At 38.5% G+C, this 27,500-nt stretch overlaps 1 protein-coding gene and 2 pseudogenes across 1 annotated transcript; 2 read left to right on the plus strand and 1 right to left on the minus strand.

The window, feature by feature from the left end:
* Positions 1–27,500, plus strand: part of LOC138033116 (uncharacterized) — a 95,246-nt pseudogene that overhangs the window by 28,001 nt on the left and 39,745 nt on the right.
* Positions 14,001–15,510, plus strand: LOC138033338 (uncharacterized; annotated as a pseudogene).
* LOC138033339 (E3 ubiquitin-protein ligase SMURF2-like) lies at positions 16,972–19,308 on the minus strand. The gene is made up of 2 exons (XM_068881087.1): positions 17,659–19,308; positions 16,972–17,136 (listed from the first exon to the last, which is right to left on the minus strand). Exons 1-2 carry the CDS (start codon positions 19,306–19,308, stop codon positions 16,972–16,974), a joined length of 1,815 nt encoding a protein of 604 aa, XP_068737188.1.

Raw genomic sequence — 27,500 nt, forward strand, 5'->3', positions numbered from 1 at the left:
GTCCGATAGAGCAATTTGCAGTTAGCTTTTTTGCAGACTATTTAAAGAAGGAGCGAGTGAGTTTTACTCAAGAGCGTGTTTTGTTATCTTTAAAATGAGTTTATTACCAAAGTTTAAAAAACTAAAATACCTCAAAACGGGACCGGACATTACAAAATAATTAAACGTGTGAACGTGTGAGACAAAGGGCCCCTGCTGGCACGACGTCTGAAAGTCTAACCATTTGCGGATGTTATTACAAAGGCAGCACTTTCTCCTCAGTTATTTAAAGACCCTGAGTGTTGGTCCGGCCGGAGTCGAACTCACGACCTCCCGCGTGACAGCCCGGTGTTCAACCAACTGAGCCACCGGTGGAAATTCGTTGTAACTACCATGTTTTATCACATTTTTCCAGTATTACGTCAACATCCATTTACTATATATATGTACATAGAAGCAATTCAATGTAAACTCTCATTGTACCTGAAGAAGGCTAGTTTGGCCAGCCGAAATATATTACACCACTAAAATCAAATCTACGTTGTATCGGCTCTTGCTTAAAATATTTAGTTTCTCAACTTGTAATTACGCCGATAAGATCAAGCCACTGATCCAACGTACACGGACAGGAAGATTGCCCACGGTTGCTTGCTTCAAAACTCTGTAGTTCAATACCACCCAACTCAGTGCCTTCTGTTTTTGTGTAACACGTACCACAGGCAACCCATTGTACGCTCATGGTAATGGTAATGAATTTATATAGCGCATTTTCTATTTACATATTCAAATGCGCTTTTACAAGCAAGGGATCTATGGGTGAGACCGGACATCTATGGGTGAGGTCGGACATCAGCATATGTCATATGTCATGGAGCGTCTTTTTATATTTTACCCTGAGGGAGTCTTTTACTGTGTAACCGCGCATCCCCAAGGGTAACATGAACCCTGAGCTGAACCAAACCCAAGCAATTTACCCTCCGGAAGGCTCCAAACCCAAGGTGTGTGTAACCACAGCTATTGTAGCGCTCATTAAAACTTTAGTAGTAAGTTTTGGTACGGTTCCTTTGAAGCAGTTGTTTCATTTGTCAATCAGCAATTTGCATTTTTTAGTGGTTTTTAGAGAGACGAAAAGACAATGGAAGAATCAGAAAGTGAAATAAATTTACAAGAATTGTCAAATAATGATCAAGATGAAGCCAAAAAGAAAGAAGCCAAAGAGAAAGAAGAGAGAGAAGAACAAGGTAGGTTGATACGGAGTTCCCGCAAATGTTCATGATGAAGATTGAATATTGGCTTGGGACACGATATGCAAACAAAAGATATAGTGATTTATGTTACTTTGTTGTCGACCATGTAAAGTTGTCAATAGCTTCCAAAAATGTAGGTACTAACAATGATTTTCCCTTTTCAAAAAGTGAACTATGTTTGTGGTCAATGATAAACCCGGTAATTGTTCTGACTTTGTGTGGACAAATCTTTCATTTTGTTATTGCGACAATCTATTGTCTACTAGGAGCGTGTTTCTAGCCTGCGTATGGTAAGCGTTGCCGTATGATCGCAGAAATGTTCGCATTTTGGCAGCATAATAGGGACCTCACGAAAGAAATCAAGATATCACAGTTTATTGCCTGGCATCAGTATCGTGAAACTTTCTCCACTGAGTGACTCTCATCCTGAAGGTACACCCACTGAATCAAAATGCGCTCTTTTATAACTGTTTTTAAAGCAGAGGTGACTGAGTCTTTTCCTCCTTAGAGTCTCGATTGATGGATACGATTGTGACAGGGGATGTGGAAGAAATAACAGACAGGCTTAACCCACGAGCTTTAACAAAATGCAAGAACAACACATTGTATATGGCAATGAAGGTAGATGACATATAAAGCCTCTTAATAAGACTCCCAGGTGAAACGTTTCGGGATGCCCGTGGAAAAAATTCGAATTAAACCGATATTAAATGCAGACAAATTTGGGTACTGCTCGAGTTTGATTTGACCTTTAAAAGATACCATTTAAAAACGGACAGACAGTATACAACCCTAAACGATACCTTGACGGTTAAACTTCGTAACGTTTCGTCTTGTACACCCTAAGTAAGACCAAAATCAGCGATTTACACCCCTGCACGAGACGACGAGTATCCCCAAGGATAAACCTACTTTGATAAATAAAGTATTTATCGTCAACCAGCAGATACGTACGGAAGACCCTACTTTAGATGTTTTACTGTGATCTAGAGAAATTTTTTGCAGTGGTAAGATTTCTAATATCTTTGTGATATGTCAAAAATACCTAGAATACGAGAGAGAAATTGTGAACAGCTGTAAGATGTGACTTTCCTCCGAAAAAAACACTCGTAATTTTAACATATTACTGATATGATAGCACCAAACGGTCTCGTCCGCGTAGCAGTCGTCATTTAGGAGCCGAACACATAAACTATATATACGTTACGCCGTTTGTTTGCGAGATGAATGTTTATCTCTAGGAGGCTTGACACATTACTGTGTTCATTTGTTAGGCAAGCAGTGAGCTGCGTCGTAGAGCAGACAAGAAGGAACAAGACGAGGAAGAGTTTACAAAATTGGCCAACTCTGTGGACGAGTTTTCTTGCTCGCTGTTAAATCCCGTAAAATCAGATATAGAATTCCGCCACACTTTTGCCGATTCACTGGATCAAGTCATCGATGATGCTATAGAAATGGAGCAAAAAAAGGTAAGAAACCAAAGCGTTTAAACTCGGTCGGCTTAAGAATGTTTCAGCGTAAGTTGCCCAGTTCAAATCACCCTCGCTCATAACACAAAAGAACTTTCCCTAAGCATGTCCTTGTGGTGTTCACCGTGGAGATTCTGTATGCACAACCTGACCCGACCGTAGTCCATTTGCAACTTCATGGAAGTTTGCACAAGAAATTCAAGGGGAGAGGTGGATCGCACTTGAAACTGACGGAGCCAAGAGTCTGAATATATGGCGGGCTTTTTGTCGGATGTGTGAGTATGGCAATCCCAGTTACCGTTAAACGGTTAACGCAAAGAAACAAACAGAAATAACAACAATAACAAGAACTCTAACAGCAAGAACTGAGAACCACTGAAACGAAACTACTTCTGCAATAGATTTGTTTCACTTTAAAGTGCCACTACGATGAAAATTTTGCATGTCCTTTTTTCTTTAGATTTTGAAAATAGACGTACTAAATAGGTATCATGCCAATTTTTATCTCAAAATTCCCACGGAAAGTATGATTATTGTAACGTAGTTTTTCAGTTTTCGCTGTCCGCCATTACTCGAACGGAAAATGACCGTGAGCGAGGAAAAGGGTTGGGTCTAGCTGGATCGCCTGGGGTCTGACGTCATATGCGCAACGCTCAAAATAAGCGCGGCTAATTTCCTATTTCGTCTATTAGATGCGAGAGATCGCCGAGTTGCTTTTTACTGATATTATATACATTACTCCTTGATCGACTTGTTCGCTTTGTCAAACGCCCGCGAAGCAATGCGCGTATGACGTCACTAGCCAAGTCTTGCGTGAAGACCGCTTACAAAATAATCGCAGGCTTCTCCAATGACGTCCGAGTAATGGCGGACAGATTTTTAGCGGTTTTTGCCTGGCTATTTCCCGACTTATCTCGCTTCTATCGTTCCAAATTTAAATGCACTGTTTTATTTTGAACATATTGACTAGCTTAATTGACGTTGAAAAAATTCGAAAAGAAAACCAAACATTTTCGTCGTAGTGGCACTTTAAGAGTACTTTAATTACGTGCATTAATTGACGAATTCTCTTTTTTCCATTGTAGATTTTAGCACATCCAGTGCTTCATGGCTTAATGAACAACAAATGGTTCGGTGTATTCCGCACTATGAAAAGATCGTCCTGGCTGAGTATTCAATATTGGAAGTGGTGTCTTCTCAACATCTGGTGTGTGTTCGACGTGCTGCTGTTTCCAGTTCTCTTTGTTCTGTTTTACATTATTCACATCTGCAGAGCTAAGTGGCAAAAAACAAGAGGTAATTTATTGCAACGCTCTGCTAATCAGTACCGACGTATGGCTAAAACTCCGAGTTCAACACTTACTCGTTCGAAATAACCCTTGGAATGAAGTAAAGGTAGCATTCTTCAGACACTGGAGATCGCTTGGGAAGTCGCGGAAATGTTCTCCAAAGCTCCATCGGAAGTTCTCGAAACCTATCCGGAGTGGAATTAATTCAGGAGATATATATTACGTGCTTTCATAGAGTTTACTTTTAGTGCCACAAATCAGGTCTTTCAAAGTTCAAATGAAAATTTCGCCAACACTACTTTTTTTTTTTAGTTGAATAAGTTAGGAAATGAGCCTCAAGGCTAGACTATTACATTAAAATTCTGAGTAATTTTTCGCGATTTGGTGTTGGATCATTGTAACCATGAGATAGTCGTCGCGAGCTTGCAAAGATCAAAACCTCTTTATCTTTGTATAAAATTTGGGAACCCCATGTGCTGTCAGACTTGGAGACAAAGGCATGAATTTTGAATGATGTTTGCAAGTTGACGATACCATCTAAATTTAGAAAGTGAGTGAGTAAATTTATTAAGGCCCGTTCCAAACGCCGCTCCATTCATGCACCGAGCCTAACTGACGAGTTAAGAGCGGCAGAAGAGCGGCGTTTGAATCAGTTTGCCGGGTTCGGCAGGTTAGTTTTGGAGCGGCCAACAACGTTAAGTTCGACAGGGTCTGTCGCAGTATGCGACGTTGGAGCGGCGGCTGATTCATACGGCGCTCTTGTCATGTGCCGACCCTAACGCATAAATTGTGATAATTTATAATCTTATACCACAATACCCTCCGAAGTTTTACCTGTACCTGGGCCCCTTTACCATTGTATGGATTTCAGTTTAGTTCGATCCAGGTACAGCGTATGAATCAGCCGTCGCTCCAAAGTCGCTCTTTAGTCGAACTTTATTGAGTTAGGTTCTGCACATGAGCGGAGCGGCGTTTGGATCGGGCCTAAGCAACAAAATTGCGTATCATCCGCAAATAAATCCTGATAGATTTAAGAATGTATTTTTTTAATAAGCTTATTTTTAAATATGATCTTTAGTTTATTTATTTATCCATTTATTTTTGGATAGTGTAATTCTTAAAATTTTAAGACATTTGTAAATGTAACTTAAGATATGTCTGTCTTAAGAGGAATACAGATTATTATTATTATTATTATTATTATTATTATTATTATTATTATTGTTATTGAAATCTTAATGATATCACAATGAGTACAAGTTCATGTTTAGGACCTGAAATACTCTAGCCTTAATACAACTATAAGATGTTGTATTCTTTCACCATAGATGTCGCCATTGTCTTTCTCGTCAATGCAACTTCTGAGGTCGCCCCAGAGGCGTTTCGCGTTATGAAAGACTCCATGAAATATATCATCAACAAATATGGCAATGATCGAGCCAAGTACCACATCATCATCCGACATGAGGACGACAACAGCTTTCTTCAATCGCATAAAATTTGTTTCAACACCAACAGTATCAATGTAACGGCACTTACAGAGGCCGTTGAAAAACTTCAAAGGAGAAACGAGGCTCTTCCAGCTCTTCACGAAGATCTACAGAAGGCTAGTGAAGCTTTTGAGAGCAACACACTTAAGAAAGACGCAGAAAAGGTAAGATTATCATCATCATCGTTGTTGTCGTCGTCATAAAGGAACTTAAGCAACGGTAACGGCGAGGGCAACGAGAACGTCACAAAATTGCATATTTGGTGAGTAAAAACAATAACTTTGCACGCCCTGCATGTGCGTTTTTCATTTTTGTCCATTTTTTTGCCGTCGTCAGCAAAACAACGACTTGAAATAGCCAAATTTCAGGTTTTATGAAGAAAGTCAACACTTCGAGATAAATTTTCATTTTCTCTCGTAAATTAAAGGCCGTTCCGATTAGTGTCATTCTTGAGGAACTATTACACCCTTGTCATATGAAAAAGGTTGAAATAGTCACGAATTGATAAAAATAACGCAGATTTATATTCAGAGATGACGTTCTCGTTGCCGTGGCCGTCGTCGTTGCTTAAGTTCCCTATAAGCAGTAACAACGGCTACGCTGAGGACAACGCCTTGTAAAAAATGGATTTCCATTTTACAATCGAATCTCTCAGATGGCCAGATCAGATCAGTTCGCCTATCGGTCTGAAAACTCGATCAGGCTATTGTAATGACAGCGTTCAATTCCAAAAGAAAGTACGAAAAATCGTCGTGGTTCACGTCCTCCAAAATATGCAGAACGTGCAACCTCGTCCCCAGGGCTTTTTTTAACCTGTCTTTGGGTGGGGCGCCCCACCCAAGGTCATTAAAAAGCGCCCTGGGGACAACGTTGGGACCTTACGCAAGGAGGACTGCGATGCCAACGAGAACGTCGCCTAAAAATATCATTTCCAGTTATTGTAATAATTTCGTGATAACTTCAAGTCGTTCGGAATGGAAAGTGTGTATCAGAGATAACACACAAACAGCGGTGACAAACATCAGATATAAACGCATCCTTTTTGAAATTATCTTTTACTTGAAGTTTCGTACGCTTCTGTATACATCTTCAGAAGTGACAGTTAGTGACGGTTAATACAAAATTGGAGTTTTAAATATATAGGATTACTAACTAATTAACTATTAACTATTAAGTAACAATAGAGGTGACAAAAAAAAAAACTAATAAAGACACAGCCTTTCGTTGCTGACATATTCATTTAAGGTCGGCTTTAAATCTTTGATCAACTGTGCCTCTTCTATTTTACAGTGAGTGTCGCCCTTTCGCTAAAACCTCAAAATAATCCCATTTTAAACTGTGACCAGTTGATGTTACATGGTCCGCAAGAGCCGACGTCTGATGACCATTAATTAATGCTTTAAAATGTTCAGTTTTTCTGTCATACAATCGTCTTTTGGTTTTTCCGGTATAAGAATCATTGCAGTCCCAACAAGGAGCTCAATGCACCCGTAGAATTTATTAATACACGACAATTTGTTTACTAGCGATTTTGCTTTGTAGCCCTAAATAAGGTAAAACTAAGAAAATTTTCTTTTTGGGAACTGTGATGGATGGGGTCGATATGACATTAATTAAGTTGTAGAAATAAAATTGGCGTGAACGGTGTGGTTGTTTGGGAAGAACATTAAAAACATCTACAATATTGTGGTAAGGTTCTCACGTCCTCTATATAACCTCAAATTTAGTCAATTCACGTCGCTGTCAGGACGAGGAAGGCAAAGAAATGTACCAAAATTAAATGCAAAACGCACGCTCAGGTCGTGCTAAGCCTTTATTTTTTGTTCATTAGGCTCATTGTTTTGTGGCGGTCTCGTAGACGTTGTCGTCGTATCATAGGTCTCTAATAATCATCATTAACTCCAACATCACCATCACTCTCATCTTTATCTGCCCTATCTCCTGTCTTATTTTTGCTCGTCGAGAAAGAGAACATCCATCCTCCTCTTAGTTCCTCTGACTTTTGTAGAACGGAAGCCCAGTCTGAAGTAGCTGGGTGTAACATTTCAGTCCGATCCGTGTAACTGGGATTTACATCTAGATAACATTCTTTCGAAAGCTAGCAGTCGTCTGTATATCTTAAGTGTTGGTAAGTTCTATGGATTACCGTTGGATCATCTTTATCTTCATCTTCTTTTCATTAGTGTTATTTTACCTATATTTACATATGCTGTGTAGGTATGGGGCTGCACGTATTCATAAGTACTTAAGTTGTATTGACAGGCTGTTCAAAAAAGCTTTTGAGCTTGGTTACTGTAATGAGCTCTTTTCCATTGAAAATATTGCCCTGAAAGACACGAAACTATGGGACAAGATCACCCACAGTAATTCAACCACGGCTTTAGATTGTCGGTGATTTCAGGACAATGTTTTCAATGTACTTTTATTTTCTCTTTGCTCGTTTATCGCGTGTTTTTTATATGATATGGATGATGAGGATGTTTCCGGGAGCTGACAACATGATTGCTTTTTCGTGGCTTGAAATAGATACCTTTAGGAAATTGAGTTTTTATAAAGAGCATTGTACCAAGACGGTTATTTTTTGGAGTCGATGTAAGATCGTGATTGTTGTGAGACTGTGATTAATGCTCCCAACCCAAGAACAGCAAAAAATTACACAGAGGCAAGTTTGTGGGATAAAGGGGTTGGGGACAAGTGCTCCAGAAAAATAACTACTCGCACAGGTCAAGTCTACAAACTAACTCTATCCAAGTAATGGTGCTAAGGCTGAAGGAGAGGAAAATCCTCTCAGAGAGGGGACCATACTCCCCCAACCCTCTCCGGGGGTCGTAATCCCCGCAAGAGAGGTCCTTATATCTTATCCTAGTTAGCTGAAGAAGTCAATCCTCTCTAGAGTGGGGTCATAATCCCCCAATCCTCTCCAAGGGGTCAAGATCCCCAATGAAAGAGGTCCTTATCCTAAAAGATTTTCACCTAGTTGCTATGGTAACAATGTTATAAAGCTGCACTGGGGCCCAGTACCCCAGAATAGAAGAAATAAGTGAGTCTATGGGGCAAAGGGTGACCTGTATGGGAGCACTTCATCCCCAAAAATACACACAGTGTATTCCCCAAGATGAGCCACAAACAAGATTGACATTTAACCCTTCGATTGTTGTACTGCCAAGAGTGATCAATATGCTATTTCTCTTTTAGAACAAAGGGAAGACATGTATAGAAGAAAGATAAAATGAAGGATACCATTGAGTAGGGGGTTGTGAGAACAATCCACAATCAAATCTTTAGGGATATGATGACAGTGAGTAATGAGAATCCGCATACAGATCACAAGGGCAGAAAAAATAAACAATTCGAAAGTCTGTTAACTAAACTAGAACTCCCTGTTCTAGTTGCGAGATGGTGTGTAGTATAGAACCTAATTAACTGTGTCCTGGAAAAGTCTAGTAGAGACTTCTGACAGAAGGGAATCGGGACATTGAATGTATCTCTCATAACAAGCAGAAGTCCAGCGCCCTAAGATCTTAAGTAACCAGGGGGGGAAGGCCCACGGATGCAGCAGTGGTAGCTGCACCTATTCTATAGCTGTGACCTGCATATTGGTAAGAATAATATTATTGGTAATATTAACTAAGCTTGTGTATCCTTGCATTGGCGAAAACCTTCGTAATTCTAGGTAGATTCAGTTGATAACATCTTGGTATGATAGAAACGCTTGGATGGCATCAGAAGCAAGAGGAAATAAGAACTGAAAGACACTGGCAAAAATGTTAGCATCTGAAGCCAAATTCTGGTTGTGAATAAAATTTAGAACAATATACCATACCGTAAACACAAGACCCGACAGGCAAATACCAACACAATACAGAAAAACACAAGCGCAGTGGGGTAAGCATGGCAGACAGTACACACATTGTCACCGCAACAAGTTGCAATACCCCTATGCTGCAAAAGGTATATGTTAAGGGGCAGACATATTGAAAACAACCTGTGGCTGGCGTGGCAACAACACACTAGTACTCATGACCACACGTAATTCCCATAAGAGGAGAGAAAACCACCATGACTGGCAATGCTACAGCCGATGGTGTAAATCAACAATGACAATGATTTTAATGCAGAAACACATTCGAAACAAACAAAGATCAATGATATAAAATGGTGCTCAGTGGAAAAGCATCAACAAAGGAACTATTAAACAAGCAATGCAAATTGAAAGAAAAATACACCCGACAAATGAGGGAAAACAAAGGGGCATAATTATCACACAGGATAAAAATTATAATAATAATGCAGAAACTCAAAGAAACAAAACGAAGATCAATGATATAAAATTGCACTGTCAAAACATCGAAGAAAATACTGTTGACAAATGAGGGAAAATGAAGGGAAATATAACATGGAATAATATGAATTGTTACAGTATTCATGCAGAAACACAGAGGAACAAAACAAATATCAATGATATAAAATTGATATGGCAAAAGGTACATGTATCATCGAAGACAATACTGTTGACAAATGAGCGAAAATAAAGGGAAATATAACACGGGACAATAATATTACAGTAATAATGCAAAAACACATACAACTGTAGGAATGAAATAAATATCAATGATATAAAATTGAAGGTCAAAAGCATCATAAAAGAAACATTCACTGGTAAAAAAGCCATGCAAATTGAAAGAAAATACGATCAGCAAATGAGCAAAAACGAAGGGAAATATCACACGGGATCCATGTGTTGCCACCTGAATGCAATAATAGTGCTGAAGGCCTGAAGGGCTGATGGTGATAAAGGCATGGCATCAGGAACAAACTCAATGGACGCCGGACATGGTCTGGTGTTGAAAGGTGACACCTTTCGAATCGTTAATGGCAGTCTGATTCAACATCGCTTGAACTGAACTGCAATTCAACCTTTCTTTTTCGTGTAAACACTCGCTACGTCCGCCATATTTATTTAGAATGTACTTAAACCAATCAGCGTGTTCGTATGAATGGGCTAATCAACAAAGGTGTTAGTTTAGCGTTGGCCAGGGTCTTCTCCAGACGAGCCGCCATTTTGAAAATCGCAGGGGAGAAGACCCTGGGGACGAGGTTGCTCTGGCAAAGCTCTGGCAAGTTCCAATGACGGTTCCAATTTAACAGCCCGCGATTCACGGACTTCCGATCGTTCTGCGCAAGCTCGATCCTTTTTCAACATGGCGGACCAAGCCAAGATCGATCTCTTCCACGGGGCGCTAAATTTTGGAACGGAAATGCTAGATTTAAACAACATTACGTTGAAAGAAAAGCAGTACGAGGTTTTAAAGCTATTAGTAGTCGAGAAGAAAGATGTGTTGGCCGTATTACCGACTGGCTATGGTAAAAGTTTGATCTACCAGCTTCTACCACCAGTGTGCAACTTCATGATTAACAGAGGAAGATCCAACGCCAATAACTCGTCTGTTCTCGTTATTTCGCCGTTGAATGCCTTAATACAGGATCAGGTTTTGAAGATGAGAGAGGGGAAACTGAATGTCTGTGTTTTAAAAGGAGATCGCTTGACAGGATCCGGAGATGACGACAGGGATGAAGTTGCGTTGAATGTGCCCACTGAAATGTTGTTAAATACAACATACGACCTCATTTTTACACATCCGGAGGTCGTGGTGGACAATAAAAAGGTTTCTCAGCTATTAAGAAATCATTCTTTCAAACGGAAGGTGCGAGCGATTGTTGTGGATGAAGCCCATCTTGTGATCGATTGGTAAGCATTCGATTCTACTTTTGTGGATATAAGAGATTAATAATAAGTAATTAGAAAAACTTGTCACCGACGTGGAAGTTGAATTAAACTTAATCCTACTACGTAGTACACAAAGTAGAGAATTTAGTTTATTTTAATCGTCTGAAATGTGATTAGCTTTCTGTACATTTCTTTCATAATTTTGGAACTAAGAACTACTGTAGTATCTGTCTCTATACCAATAAACTAATTGTCTTATTTCCTCTTTCTTTTGTTTGTGGTAGGGGTTTCATTTGGGTCCTTGCCCTCTCAAAAATTATGTCCGATATAAGTCATGAGATGTGGAAGAACTATTAATCTCAGTTAAGACTCCCATAAGAAGTATGATTTTGTCTTTTTAATTAGCAGCTTATTTGAAATGAACAATAAAAAATTTGTAATATTGTTATATTCTCTTTCTCCTTGATGTTGCCGTAGATCGGCAAACACTTGGATTAAAGTTTACAAGAGCAGCTCAAGGCCTCAGTGAAACGGTTTATTGAGACTCCCATACTTACAAAACAAAGCATTAAATAATTATCCTCAAGTCCCAAACACCTGTCTTTTACGAGGCATCATTGATGTTTGCTGAACAATTAATGTGTTGGAACTTCTCTGAAAGCCAGAGTATATTGGCTGAAAAAGGATTGCTCAGCAGTTCCCACACTCAATAAAATCTGTCATTGGATGGTTGATTAACAGTTGTGCAAGGTCACTCTCCTACAGTACTCACTGGGAGAGGTAAATTAAAAAATCATGCAATCAGTGGAATATGTTCCTAAAAAACATCTTCACCAATTAGTCAAGTTCAATAATTGGATCAAAGTCATTGCAATTGTCTGCATGTACTAAAAGGCAAAAACATACAGTAAATCTGTTCTCTGACTTGCACTTCAGTTTCATTTAGCTTGCCTGTTGAAATGTTTCTTTTTCTTGTTGAAATAGGAAGGATTTAGGCCAACCTACTCAAAGCTTGGTTTACTTGCTAGTATATTTCCTGATACTCCACTGCTTGGCTTAACTGCCACTGCTACCAAAGCTGTACAGAAGAAAATTGAAGATTCTCTTGGCATGATACATCCTACAGAGGTCCTGGTTAACCCAAACCGCAGCGATATTTTTTTCTCATCTTCAAGGCGAGGAAACTGTGCAGATGAACTTGGCAACATATTAGACGCTTTGATTTCAGATCTGCGAGCCAAAAGGTTGGATTTCCCATTAACCATTGTCTATGGTTCACTTGAGGTTATTTCATTGTGCTACTCCTACTTTAGTGCATGAAACAGACTTTACACGCAATTCCATGGGCAGTACCCAGAACATGAAAGAGAGCGAATTATTGATGGCCTTGTTAAAGGTAACTTTAAGATAAGAGTTATTTTTGCAACAGTTGCCTTTGGTATAGGTCTAGACATACCAAACATAAGGCAAGTTTTCCATATTGGTGTGCCCTATTCGATGGAAGAGTATTTTCAAGAAGCTGGACGAGCTGGGAGGGATGGCCTTCCAGCAAAAAGCCATATTTACTTCAACAGTTATGACATTTCAAGAGGGAAAAAACACTAATCTCAGGTCATGAGAGATTATGTTAAAAGCCAAACATGCAAGAGAGAAATGATTTTAGGCTATTTTGGCTTCCAAGTGCCAACAAAAAATGATGCTCTCCACAATTGTTGTGATTACCATCAACATATTTGCAGTTGCGACGACTGCATAATAGCAAGTGTTTCAACTATGTTCCAAGACTCCATGCAAGAGGACCAGACAGGCGTCTCTACAGAGGCAATGTTCCAACAATTACCGCCACATTCAGCCGAGAGATTAAGAGAGGAACTGAATTCATTCCGCTTGTCTCTCCCAGGGCGTGGAAGATCTGCTGTTGGAGGCACTGGGTTAAGCAGTGGAATAACAATTAGCCTTATTAATGACATTGTGAAAAATGTGAACTTTTTCACTTCAGCTGAGGAAATTGCGATGCATCTTCTTCCTATCTATAGCAAAAGACAAGCAGTTGTTCTTTGGAACATTATCAAAAAATACAAAACTCAGTGAAACATGTAATTATTAAGTAGATTTAATAAAACCCGTGCTTTAAGAATGGAGGTCAAGGAGGCTCGAACCAGTGTCAATGCTTGCAAGTGACAATCTTATTAGAAGGTTCAGCACCACAACGTTGTATGATGTATTGGCAATTTATTGTGGTACCAAATGAAACACGAACTATTGCTAAACAAGATGCAGTCATTATTATGACGTAATATGTCACCGTGGCAATGGGCAAGGTATGGCACGCCATTTGTAGCAAAATTCAATCAAGTGAAATGTTTATGCAATCCAATCACTTTTGCGTGATTCCATTTAATCCAATCTTCCAAATACATTTAAACAATCTGAAAAAGCATTTAATTCAATCCTACGATTCTCAGTTCAATTTAATCATGACTGAATATTCATTCAATGCAATCATGAAAATATGTATTCAATTCAATCATGGCAACTATTCATTCAATCCACTCACCATAATGTGTATTGAATTCATTCGCTAAAATATCAATTCAATCCAATCATGTTTCTTTTTTCAATTCAATCTGCGCAATATTTGTTCAATCCTTTCATGAACATATTCGTTCAATCCTCACGAGAAAGCATTCAATCATCGAGCCATTTCATTCAATCTTCCTGGGGCGAGCGCGGCCAACCAAACCTTATTAGACAAGGTAAAGGAAAGGACTAAGGATAGAAAACAACATAACTTGGAAATGGCGGACATCGATGCGTTTAATTTAGAATTTGATCTTCCCAAGTTTTTGGAGTCCGTGCTTCAAAAAGCAGAAAATATTTTACACAATGTTAGTGAGCAAACCCAAGTAGCCGCAGAAGTGCATGCTGAAGTAGCAGATCAAACTGTTTCTTTGATTCGGACATTGCAAGAGACAAGTGACATTCAAGCATCAGACACGATGGCCTTGGATTCACTTGCAGGCTCTTTCACAAATGTGCTGACATTGTTACGGAATCACATTGCTACCAGCGCAGTAACTCCAACAACTCTTGCTACGTCATCTGTTACAATAACAAAGAAGTGGAATGCGAAACCCGGGCGACCGTGTTTTGAAATTCCCGCAGAAATGCTGGAGGAACTGAGGACATTGGGATTCAGCTGGACGAAAATCGCCGAGTTACTGGGTGTTTCGAGATGGACTGTGGCAAGAAGAGTGGACCAATACGGTCTTGGCGATGTAAGATGAAGATGAAGAGCTAGATGAAATAATAAGCACATACATAGCAAATCACGGCACTGCCATTGGGCAAAACTATGTTGGTGGTCACCTGAGGTCTCTCGGATTAAGGATTCAGAGAAGGCGAGTAAGGGAGAGCATTGCGAGAGTGGACCCTCAAAACACTGCATTAAGGTGGGGGGTAGTGGTTTCTCGTCGAACATACCATGTTCCCTGGCCAAATTCACTGTGGCACTTGGATGGCCACCATTCAATGATAAGATGGAAAATTGTCATACATGGATGCATTGATGGATTCTCCAGACGAGTTATTTTTCTAAGATGTAACTCAAACAACTTAGCTGAAACGGTTCTTGAACTCTTTCTGGCTGCAATACAGAGGGATGGAAACCTCTGGCCCTCTAGAATTCGTGTTGACAAAGGTGTCGAAAATGTACTGGTATGTGATGCAATGGTGCAAGCAAGAGGGCATGGTAGGGGGAGCTTTATTGCAGGCCCCTCTACTCACAATCAACGAATAGAGAGGCTGTGGAGAGATGTTTTTAGATGCGTGTGCCATCTGTATTATTACATTTTTTATGCGATGGAGTATTCGGGTGTTCTTGATGTCACAAACAGCATCCATCTTTTTACCTTACACTTAATCTTTATTCCAAGGATCAACAAAGCCTTGGCTGACTTCACTGAGGCATTCAATAATCACAATGTTCGCACTGAAAGTAAGTGGACACCAAATCAAATGTGGACAAATGGAATGATGCACCCTGATAATCCCTTATCACATGATCAGCTAGATGATTATGTCAGTGACCTTGCGATGTATGGTTATGATGCCCAAGGGCCATCAACCATAGACAGTGACAATAATGTTGTTATTGAGCCTGTGCTCCTAGATAACAGTGATGTGGTCAAGTCATTTGTACTCGAAAATATTGACCCACTAAGCCAATCATGTCAAATGGGAATAGATTTGTACATGGAGGCACTAGAGCTGGTTCTTCTTAAAACTGAAGAACTCAATGCACAGTGAAATTGTGTAGATGGACGCAAAGACGATATGGCAGCAAGCTTACTGATAGCCTGCATAACGCATTTCCCATGCAAAAGCTGACTTTTCTAATTAACAATTAACAATGGTAACCAAGCAAAATAACGTGGAAATGTTCATGTGAGCTTCTGGGTCTTCAATATGGTAACTTGATGGGTACATTAAGCCTCTCATCCGTTAAAGCCTTATGAATGATCATATCATAATAAAATTAACTGTGTCATGCCATCAAAGTGGACAGGCAGTCGAACTTTTTTTTGGTTTTTTGAATAATATTAAAGCTCACATGAACAGTTCCAACCTAATTTGCGTGGGGCATCATTCTTCAATGATATCATTTCCAGCACAGAGAATGATACAACAAGATCCCCTTGATACGGAATTGGATTATTTTCTGAATAATGCTCAACAAGGTTTGCTGATATTGGTAACATGGTTAACTGCCTGCTTGCAGTCCCTTCTTGACACCTGCTGTCTGTAAGATTAAAGCACACCAGAATGTTGCAAATGGTTTTGCACTGAATTGCAAAGAATACATGTATAATGTCAACAGTTTTTGAAGCCAATAAAAAGGAACAATTCATTAAAAAGTATGAAATGCAATGACAAGTCATTAAGCTACATGTGTAATAATGGTTCTCCAATAAACTACAGTACATAGTATTAGTGTAGTTTTCGTGTAACTCTTTCAAATCTAAACACTGGTGATGAAAATCAAATGCAACGGATTCCTCGTTAAATGCATAAAAACTTTAGTATCAGTACTGAAAATAGTTCCTAAGGTCTTCTACGCTGCCTGTAAACGTTAAGGTAAAACATCTACATTCTTCCACACATTCCACTTAAGGAAAAATCTTTTAACTTGGGCAGAAGCATGCAAACACTAGCTACCATGCCAGACAGTTTACAAACTGGTCTTCTAACTCCTCCAGTTTGAAGCTGTTTTAGAAAGGTAAAGCAGAGAAAATCCACTTCTTGTGACTCAGAAACAACATGGCTGCCATGTAATATGTTCATTCTTGCATAACATAAGGTAATTTTGAAGAAAGAAAGCATTTGTATCCAAAAAAAATGAACTTCAAAACACTTCTTTTGGCTTAGAAATTTTTCCCGGGTGCCACCATCTTGAAGAATTGTAATGGGTTTCCCTTTTGTTACGCTTTTTGTGTCAGAACAACCACAACACGTCACCATTATTCAAGATGGGGGCATCCGGGAAATTTTAAAGCCAAAACAAGTGTTTTTGGAATTCCTCTCTCTATACAAACGAATTCATTGGAAAACGTTTGAACAATTTCAACTGTAAACATTATGTTCTGCGGTTTTAGTGGAGGTTCCCTTTAAACTTATGCATATGATACACAAATGTGACAGGTGATCACGCTACAAATCAAGAAACTGTTCCCTTTATGTTGTTTTCTCTTTTCTTCCATGTGTTGAAACTTACATTTTTCCAAAATGGTTATTGGAAAATGCAAGATCAAAAATTTCGAACATTTCTTTTTCATCTGGCAGCTTTCGGAGCAATGGCCCTCTTGGTAGCACCAATGTGTTTGTGCAAGTATGCGCACTTGGTAGGTAACACACTGATTCTTCAGTTTCTGTGGACTGCAAATAAATAATGCTATGAGCTTGTGAAGAAAACAAAATTACATAAGTACAATGTACAAAACGAATGCATGGATTTTCAAGAAACAGCCTTGACTTTAAAGGTCATAAGACAGCTTTTGTTGTGCCTGTTTAATTTGCAGAGTTTTCATGTTTTTCAACCAAAACTGTCCCATTTACTACTTTGTGTTTCTGTCCAACCTGAACACATAATGACAATACCACTGTGCCAATTTTAAAATCTACCAAAACTGTAAGTTAAATTCAGTCCCCATTGACCCATTGACTGCTGGGAGTGACCTTACATGTAATAGATTTTATTTTGTCTAACACCAGATGATTTTACTTGTCCTAGGGCGTTTGAGGTGTGAATGGATTAAGAATAAAAATAATAATAATAATAATAATAATAATAATAATAATAATAATAATAATAATATAATAATAATAATAATAATAATAATAATAATAATAATAATAAGCTGAAAATATGCCAATTTGTGTACATTCAATTCACTGTACCTTCTGGAATGTTTCTCCATGGGCAAATGTGATAGACGGTTGAATGGTGAAACCAAGAACAGGCTCTTCTGCTGCCCCTGTTACAAAAATTAGGATGGAACTTAAGCTCAATGGATGCCTTCTGCCACTGGCTACTTGACGCACATACTTAACAAAACAGGCATAGACTTCCTTTTCTTTTGAGCAGGCTGTGGACCCATCTGGAGAAAATGCAGGCTTCAACAGTTTTAACAGCATTGCAGAGGTCAAACTAGCATTGCTGGGTCTCAATAGATGAAGCATTATTGGCTTGTATCGGAAGACTCTAGTAAGTCCAAACACATCAAGTCCCCGCTGTAAATTGATTATGCACTTGTCTTGTTCTTGTGTACTAATTAATCTGTCAATTACATCCAATGGAAGAAAGCATGGTAGTTGACCGTTTTGAAGAAGAGCAATGCCCATCATCACACCAATGAAATAATATTCATCTGAAAGGAACTCCCGTAAGCCATTAGAAAAATATTTCTCTTTCATGGCATGGTTCATAAGACGAATCCATTCTTTTCTGGGTCCTCCTAGATCTGTTGCTTCTTCACCCATGAAGTCTACCTCAAATGCCTTGCAAAAGTCATCAATGGACTCAAATTCAGTGAATGTTGTTTTCAATATGTTGGAGCGATCAACTGTAATATAATTGGTTTCACCTTCAGGTGGACTGCTATTGTCAGCAACATCCATGGATCTGCCCTTAATTAGTTGTTGCTGTAGAAACCTAAGAATTTCAACAGGATCAGATAATGAGTGCTGGTCTATTTCAACAAGTAAATCATCAGGTTCCTTTTCAGGGAGATCACTTGCATGGAGAGTTGCACTGACTGCTGGAGTGTTTAGTTCTCCTGGTTGTTCTTGGTTGGGCTGTCCGTCATTCCCTTCTCCAGTTGTAATGCTATTTACAGCAGACTGAACAGGACTAATACTTCTCGTGTCATTGTTGTTCTCCCCTGCTTTTTCCAAATAAGAAATTTCCATATCACTGTCATCATCCTCTCCATACAGGAATTCAAATCCTGGTTTGATTCTTATGTACAGTAGACCTTGCCCTGCCATTTTTTTCACAACTGCAAAACTGTATTCAGTTCCTGGGCCCAGTTCCAGAATAGAAATTTTCTTTTGTCTTACTTTGACAAACTCAAAATCGTTGGATCCAATCAGCGGAAACTTGTTTGTAAGGGACTCTTTGATAGATCGTCTTATTGTCTCTTCGTTGTCGTTTTCATTTAATGATAACATGCCATTTGCTCCTATTGAGTCCCACTTCATGTTCTCTTTCTCATCCTCCGCACATTTCAAAACGGCAAACTCCAGAACTTTTTTTTCTCCCTTGTCCTTTGTTTGCTGTTGCTTCCCGGGTGCGGACCTGACTCGCACCTGCCGGTTAGGGTATGGCAGTGACCTTAATCTTTCTGAACTATTTAATCTTCTGAAAACTCCATTGCTTGAGCTTGCGTTAAGCATACTTCTCGCAGACCGAAAAACATCAGACGCATTAACGTTGTTAGCATTCGACTCTGTCTCTGGTGGCAGGGCAGCCTGTGAACTATCATTTCGGAGGATTCGCGATGCCTCCTCGAGCATACGGGCGGCACGTTGCACTTGAGAGTGATCCATATTTGACACGCTAGACGTACGCAAATATAAAATAAAATACGATATTACTTCTAAAACTACTCCTTGAATTGACAGAAGCGCTTAACACTATTTTTTTCTAACGGAAGCACGACAGAGACATGATTTATCGCCAAATGATACGTAAAAAACACCTTGCACCAACCTGTAGCAGCTGTAGAGTTGAATGGCGGAAAAAATGGCGGGTTCTGACAACCTCACGTGACTTATCTGGTTGGCCGCGCTCGCCCCAGGAAGATTGAAGGAAATGGCTCGATGATTGAATGCTTTCTCGTGAGGATTGAACGAATATGTTCATGAAAGGATTGAACAAATGTTGCGCAGATTGAATTGAAAAAAGAAACATGATTGGATTGAATTGATATTTTAGCGAATGAATTCAATACACATTATGGTGAGTGGATTGAATGAATAGTTGCCATGATTGAATTGAATACATATTTTCATGATTGCATTGAATGAATATTCAGTCATGATTAAATTGAACTGAGAATCGTAGGATTGAATTAAATGCTTTTTCAGATTGTTTAAATGTATTTGGAAGATTGGATTAAATGGAATCACGCAAAAATGATTGGATTGCATAAACATTTCACTTGATTGAATTTTGCTACAAATGGCGTGCCATAGCAAGGCTTGTAAAAACACCCTTTCTTTTGTCTTTAGTTGCTTATATCTCACAAACAAACTCGATGACCCCTATTTCCATTTTTTTATTTCTGAAAAGTAATCAGAAGGACCTGATGAAACTCTCTGCAAAGCTCTGAATCCTCTGGACAGAATTTTTTAAAACTTTGCCGAAAGTTTCATTGTGGCGTTCTAATCACTTTTCATCAATAAATAGTGGGCGTCACTGAGTTCGTTTATTAGATATGAGCAACTAAATCCAAAATATAGGGTGCTTTTGCTGGGCTTTCCCATTGCCAAGGTAACTTATTACATCACAATAATGATCACATCTTGTTTGGAAATAATCTGTGTTTCATACGGTACCATAGCATTGCTGTTACATGATATAGTGTTGCAGTGTTATTCAATCTAAACAGAGAGTCTCACAAGTGTTGAAAACCTTTTGAGCCTCCTTAAAAATTAACGATTTATGTGTACAACAGTGGGAGTACTTTCACTGTACTTATTGTGTTTAAAACATACACAAACTAGTTTGCAAAAATTTGAATCAATTGCAAAGAAAAATGACACTAGAAATTCACCTTGGGGTTTCATTAGTGTTCTAGAATTTCAGTGAGTTAACCTTTGCTGTACTAAAGTGCTCAATGATTTATTGTAGTGTGACCAAAGTCACAACAAGATCAGACATCTCCATTCTTAGAAACATGGGAACAAAGTATTAAGTCTTGTACTTATCTGTAAGAATAGTAGCATGTAGCCTAAAATACATTTTCAGTTGTCCTGTGCGTTCATGTGAATACAACTTAAGTCACAAGCTCAAGTCAAGTTGTACCTTTTAACAGGGTTCGTGCTACTCCTTGAAAAGCCCTGGAATTTAATTTTGGACTTGAAGGGTTATTGAAACCCCTTGAGGATTTTGTGGAAAACTGCTTGAAAACTGCTTGAATTTCTGCTTGGGTGAAAATTGTTAAGATCGCATCATGCTAAGTTAAAGAGACATAGGTAGGCTTTTTCAGCAGAGAAAACACTGAAACATGATGTATGTATGGCAAAGAAATCTTCTTACAAAGACTCCTTGAAAACTCATTGAATACTCCTGGAATTTTATAAACAAAATCCAGCACAAACCCTGTTTTAACTTAACTGGTGTTGAGTGATGCCTCAAACACAATAGATAATTTCTTCATGTTTGCTTTTTAAGCCTTTGAATGAGGTGAAATGATCATTCTTGGAAATGAAAGGGTTCATTACATGATGCAGTGTATAGACCAAAATTAATACACGCGATTGAACACCTAAACAAGACAATGGTAATGGTCATCCAAAGTAACTTGAGAACTAAACTAGTTGGGTCACATAGGAGCAACTTTGAAACTTAAAGGGTACTTTTTAAATACAGTTTAACACAATAATAGCAGTTGCAACATTGTTTTGTACAGTAACTTTTCCAACATGTTTTCTTGGACAAATGACCTTACCAGTAATTCGAAAAATAGAAAATCATGGGACAAAGTCATGTTATGTAAAATTACTGTACACTGTATAGTTTTCAATTTCTAACAGCTCAGAATGCAACAAGGAACACTTTACCTTTCTCTTTCTATGAGATCTCAAATAATAATTATTAGAATTCATATAACCTTTCTCTTTCTATGAGATCTCAAATAATAATTATTAGAATTCATATAAACACAATGTAGTTTTCATCTCTTCATGAACAGTAACAGTGTTTTCAGGTAACATCCTTCTCAACACAAATAATAATTTTTAGTATATACTATAACAGTGGATAGCATGGAAGCCATGCTCTGATTGGCTACTCAAACTCCGAATATCCTTTGCCATTCACCTCTGAGCAACTTGAGCCTGCTTTGCACCCGCAAATATAATTGTAATTGTTGCAGGAATAAAATTAATGAGTTAAAATCATCTTTTTGGGCTATATTATCTCACTGTTATAGTATATACTAAAACAACTATTCGCCTCAGTGCCAGTGGGTAGTGTAGCCACCTCCACTTCAGTGAATACAGTGTAGTTGTTAATTATTCAACAATTATTATGGTATATATCCCACTTGCCTTCATCCCATACTTTGAAAAGGGAAGAGTTCCACTTGGCAGGGTTCTCCCTAGTTTTCAGCGCAACAGGTATGGCACCTATTCAAACCGGTAAAGCAATTGGTTACTGTTGGACGTTCTGCAAAGGATAAGCGACTTCTGAGCGTTTGCAGGCGGTAATAAGTGCTCTTACAAGCAGTAAATTTTACCGGTTACCGCCTGATAAGGAGAACCCTGACTTGGAGGTCATCTTTAACTGTGGGACCAATTACCTAATTTGCACAATTTTTGTAATTTTCCTAGCTAGGGCCTGGTCATTGTAAATAGTGACAACTTATGATATTTATCCTGAGAACACTGAAACAACGTCATGAATGCAGTAACTACCAGTACATCTAAAAATTATCCTCTTCAACACTGTCATCATCGTCATCGTCATTTTCTGAGGGGTGTTCTTCTGATTCTTCAACAGCAAACTCAACTACCCAACAAACAGCTTACGCCTGTTGCTTGTAAGCCAGGTATGGAGAAGTGCCACATCTAGTTTGTCTAATGGACTCTTAGAAATATGTGGGAAGGAATTGAGCAGTCTCCCAGCATTGAACTGAAAGGGCTTAATCTGCTGCAAAATTTCCAGCATGGCATTCACATTATCTGTTGTGCAAGCATGAGTGTGAGATGTAGATTCTGGAGGTATGTTACTCTGTTCATCAAACTGGATGGAGAATTGCTTCTGCCCATAAGATGATCCGGAACATCTCTGCACAGCTTCAAGGGTTTTGTTTGCTCGCATACCCCTCATTGAGAGTTTATTGTCCTGTATTCAATGTTCCATTTTCAGATCGTTGGCATAATTGTTGCCTTCCCCACCCCTTGGGTTTACAAATTGGCCATGGAGTATTCTGTGAGCAGTTTTCTCAGGGTATATTGCTTTGACATAGGTTATAAACCTCATGGCCTCATATGCATATTTCATTCCTCGAGGCCTGCACCTAAAATACAACATAAGCATTTTCCAATTTATTAGGCTGCGGTCACCATCTCCTTCACGTACAGTGTCGTTAAGTTGCATTAACATCATACCAAGTTGAATAACTTGAAGCCCATAATTTAATTGGCAGTCCTCTGGGCTGCCATTAGGAATATTGGAAATGGTACTTGTGCAATTCTGCTCTTCTTGTGCTGGTGGCAATCTGTCTGAGTAATGTGAAGGTGGGTTTGGCGGTCTGTATACTGCCAACATGTCAAAGGGCCAAAATACAACCTGCCCTGGTACCAAAATGCCTGAAGCACATGGTTCAACAGAGGCCACATGGACTGGTATATTATTGTCAGGCACTTGGCTACCCTCGACATCAACATTGACAACTTGACCAACACCAAGAACAGTATATTCAAGGGATCTTTGTAACATTATTACAATTGTTCCTGAAAAAACAATGCCACTGATTATAATCATGTGTACATCTGTCTAGTAATCTGATCTGATCTCTTGACCAGTCAGTTATAGTGACCAGGGAAACAAGTGATGAGTTCATGTTGCTAACTTAATAAGCACCGTTTCAATTTGTCTTATCGTTTTTGGGCTATTGAAAGCAAAGCTTCAAAAAAATATAAAGCAAACAACTACAAAAGTCATTATCCTTATTTCTGTACTTTGTTGAAAGTGCATTGAATATAACTGTTTGTCCCAGTTTTTCCCAGTAGTTTCTCTTGGCCTTAGAAAATAAAAATGTTATTCTTAGCCTTGGTTAACTGTTATGGAAAAATATGATTGTGCCCTCTGTTTCAAGTATGTCCCTTAGCCTGCAGCCTCTGGCAGTACTGTGGACCTTGGGTACACATTTTGTCAATACAGACCTCACAGGCAGTAAGTAACATACATGTATCATTATTCAACATACCAGGAGTCTTCGCATCCCGGGTAATGGTAGCATCATGGGATGTTACACTGTCACCAGCTACAGTACTTTGCTGCTCTATGGTCTGCTGTACTCTCATGTGCTGCTCTTGGATTTTTTTTTGCTCCTCTCTTTGCTCAGCTTGTTTGCGCCATGCCTTCTCCACATCAAACTCCGTCAAGACAAACTCGTCCACAAACTTTCCAAGGTGACATTCAAGGATTTGCCATTTTAATGAATGATCCAGCTCTGTTTGCACTTCTCTGAACCATGATGGGAGGGCATCTAGATTTGGCATTTCAGCCCATGTCATAAAGGCTTCACACAAATAGGCTTTTGTAACAGACAGCATAAGAGACTCGCAAGCAGAGTAGTTGCTTGTCACCTTGGATGGCACATTGACCAGCTTGAATGTTTGTCTGAAGTTATAAAGGGTTCCTGCCTCTCTACCACTTGCAGCTGTTGGCTGATACAGTTGCTCCCATATGAACTGCAATTTGACAGAACAAAGTAAGGTCAATTATTATAATAATAATAGTCTGTGCAAGTCCATTTTAGTGTAAAGGATAATTTATGTTAATTTGGAATAAAGAACATACAATGCAACTTGGTGACAGAAAACCACTCTGTTGTTGGTAGATAAGGAAATATATACACTGCAATAACTGCAATAATTCTCTGAAAGTTAGAAATGATTATTTACGAGGTACTATGCAATGCACACCTAATTTGTCTTCGTTAATATAATTAAATTGTAAAATGAAATTCAGAGTAAAATGACTTCTCTCGGGCAATGTTCATTTGCGTTGTGTCGCCTTATAAATAAAACACTATAAAAGGAAAATGAGAATCCAACTAAGGATGAAATATTTTTAACTTGAATTTCGTTTTCCTAAGCAAAGTTGTACATTAAGTTCATAGAACAAGGGAAGGCTTATTTACTGATATTATTCTCATGTCTTAATAAGTTTAAAATTAACCCTTAACTTACCCCTAGGAAGGACTGCTTTGTGTGCCAAAGAGCTGGTGTCTCAACAATATTCTCAAACCTCTCTGATGGCCTATCGCAACCAAGTCTGGTGTTCGTCTTGAGTATTGAGTATTGAGTATTGTATTGAGTATTGTATTGAGTTGGGTTAGTTTAAAAAAATGTTAACTTATATTCTCTACCTCTGGTTTGTAAATGTCAATAAGCAGGCTTTGTATATATTCCAGGTACTGACAAACATCAGAATGTTTTGATTGGTTAAAGGGTACAACGGGCAGGCCAATGATAACAGACTTTTTTTTCATTGAAGCAGAGTACCTGAAAAAATGATACAGTAAGTAACAAAAAAATTAAATAAATTTTGATTGAATCTTAGAAACTGGCCCTTTTTCAAGGATCTCATTTTTTAACAAGACAGCCAAGTGCAGCTTGTGCACTGTGACATTGGGCAATATAGTTTGCTGCATGACCTGGCTAGATCCCCTATTACAGTAATAAATTAGACTAAGTGTAATATTTGTGAGTGTAATTCATTTCCTGGGAAAAGTGTCTTTGTCAATTGACTGTCAAATCATTAATATAAAAGCAAGGAACGTCGCTGTTACAGCTCAGGTGCATCCTCTTTCAGGATACATGTATGCACATGGATCTAAGATTCTGGCTTATTGCTCATGCAGTGTGCTTTACCTTTTTTTCATTGCAATTGGTAGATTATTTGTCTTTTACTTTGAAATTATATGGCAAGTGCAATAGCAAATTAAAACAGGAACAATACAGGATTTTTAAAAGTGAGTCAGGTTTTAAAATCAAAAATTAAAATATTTATTTATAGTAGTGTTTCTGACTAAGAAAGGTATAATTAAACGGGTTTTTTTGTATTGTTTTAAAGGGTCTGATTCCTTAATACTGTATTTCCCCTTTCAAATTTAATTTGATTTAACAAATTAATGATACCGTACTTACCTGTGAGAAATATGTTTGGGAATGACAGCCCCTCCCAGTGTTGCCATAAAACTGAAAAATTCCTCCAAGGTACGGGCCACCAGCACAATAAAATCCCTGCGGAGCTTTTCCAATTCACTCGTGTTTAATAAGAGCTGACCCTGTCAAAGGTTAGGAAATGCGCAATGCAATGCATGTCTGAATTTGTGTGGTTTTGCAGGATTATATTAGCCAAGATTTTAAAATCCAGATTGTCGAATACTATGCGGGGTTCAACGCCAGCTCCAACATTCTTTCGAATACAGCAAACGAGCTGTGCCCCCATGTCATCCATTATTGACCGGTAGCCATCTCTTGTGATGGATATTCCACTTACATTTAGTCTTTTCATTGTCTACATTAAAAGAATCCAATAAAATAATATTATTATTCTGTTCGAACTCTTCACATTAAAAATGTAATCATGTTTTCTTATCAAAATATGTACGAAGTCAAGCATATGAAAACATAAGATCAATGAATAATTCAGTTTAATTTTAATAAAAGCCTTGATCAGTTTTACTGGGAGATCATGCAGTTACCAGATTAACCAAAATGTAATTTCCATTGTTTGAGTGAATCAAAATTTGTCAGAAAGTACAGTGTAAGTAATATTTCTGTGACACAAGTGCAGTGAGGACTGGGCCAGTTTAGTCCAAGTGCATCATGGGCAGCGATGAACACTATATATGCAACAGATGTTTATCATGTGGGAGATCATTCTAAGCCAACACCTCAATATGAAAATCAATCATTCCAAAGTGTTCAAACAACAAGTTTACCCTCTCAGTAGCATTTCCAAAACCAAGCAGGACGCCATTGACTTTTTGAATGAGGCTTAGTTCTTTCCATCTGGTGTTCACAAGAATTCCATAAGCAGTGCACAAGGGTGGAATTTTCTGTGATGCAGTATGTTCTTTTATTTCAGGTACAGCAATAGTTGTAAGGACATCCAATACATTTGGAGCATGTTGTTTCATCTCAGTGATAATACTTTCCCATGTGAAATGTTCTAAGCTCTATCAATGTAAAGAAAATAAGAATGAGTGTAATTTTGTAAACAACCTTGAAGTAACATTTATTTCATTATAATTTATTTAAGTGATTACACACAATAATTAATTGTGATCATATGTTTTGCAGATAAAAGCCAGGTACCAATAATTTTTGTATGAAAGCAAAAGATTTCGTCAACTTGTAATATGACTGGCTGCAATTAAACTTTTAACAACAATGTCAATGAGTTAATATATATGGACACCTTGTGCTTAGAGCGTGGCACTCGCAAAACTGACGAGCCATCATCACTCTTCTTGCAAAGCTTCTGGCACTGGCCATTGATATCCTTAAGGAGAACTGCATGCCTTCACTGCATCTCTCAAAACCATGTCTTTCATCACAAAGTTCCCAATCTGCTGAGCTGTTGCTCCAGTATTCAGCATTATTGACAGTTGCTTGACAAATTCACTGTTTTTATTCAGCAAAATGCTGTCTTTAACCTTTAACAAGGAAGAGGGGGAAGCGAGAACAAACAAAAAGATATAAATGGTTGACTCATACTTTTCATATCATTAATTTTAAATGACTGTGGATTTATAACAAAAATTGGGCATATG

This window comes from Montipora capricornis, chromosome 14 (genome assembly GCF_036669925.1).
Source record: "Montipora capricornis isolate CH-2021 chromosome 14, ASM3666992v2, whole genome shotgun sequence".
Classification (NCBI taxonomy): Eukaryota; Metazoa; Cnidaria; class Anthozoa; order Scleractinia; family Acroporidae; genus Montipora; species Montipora capricornis.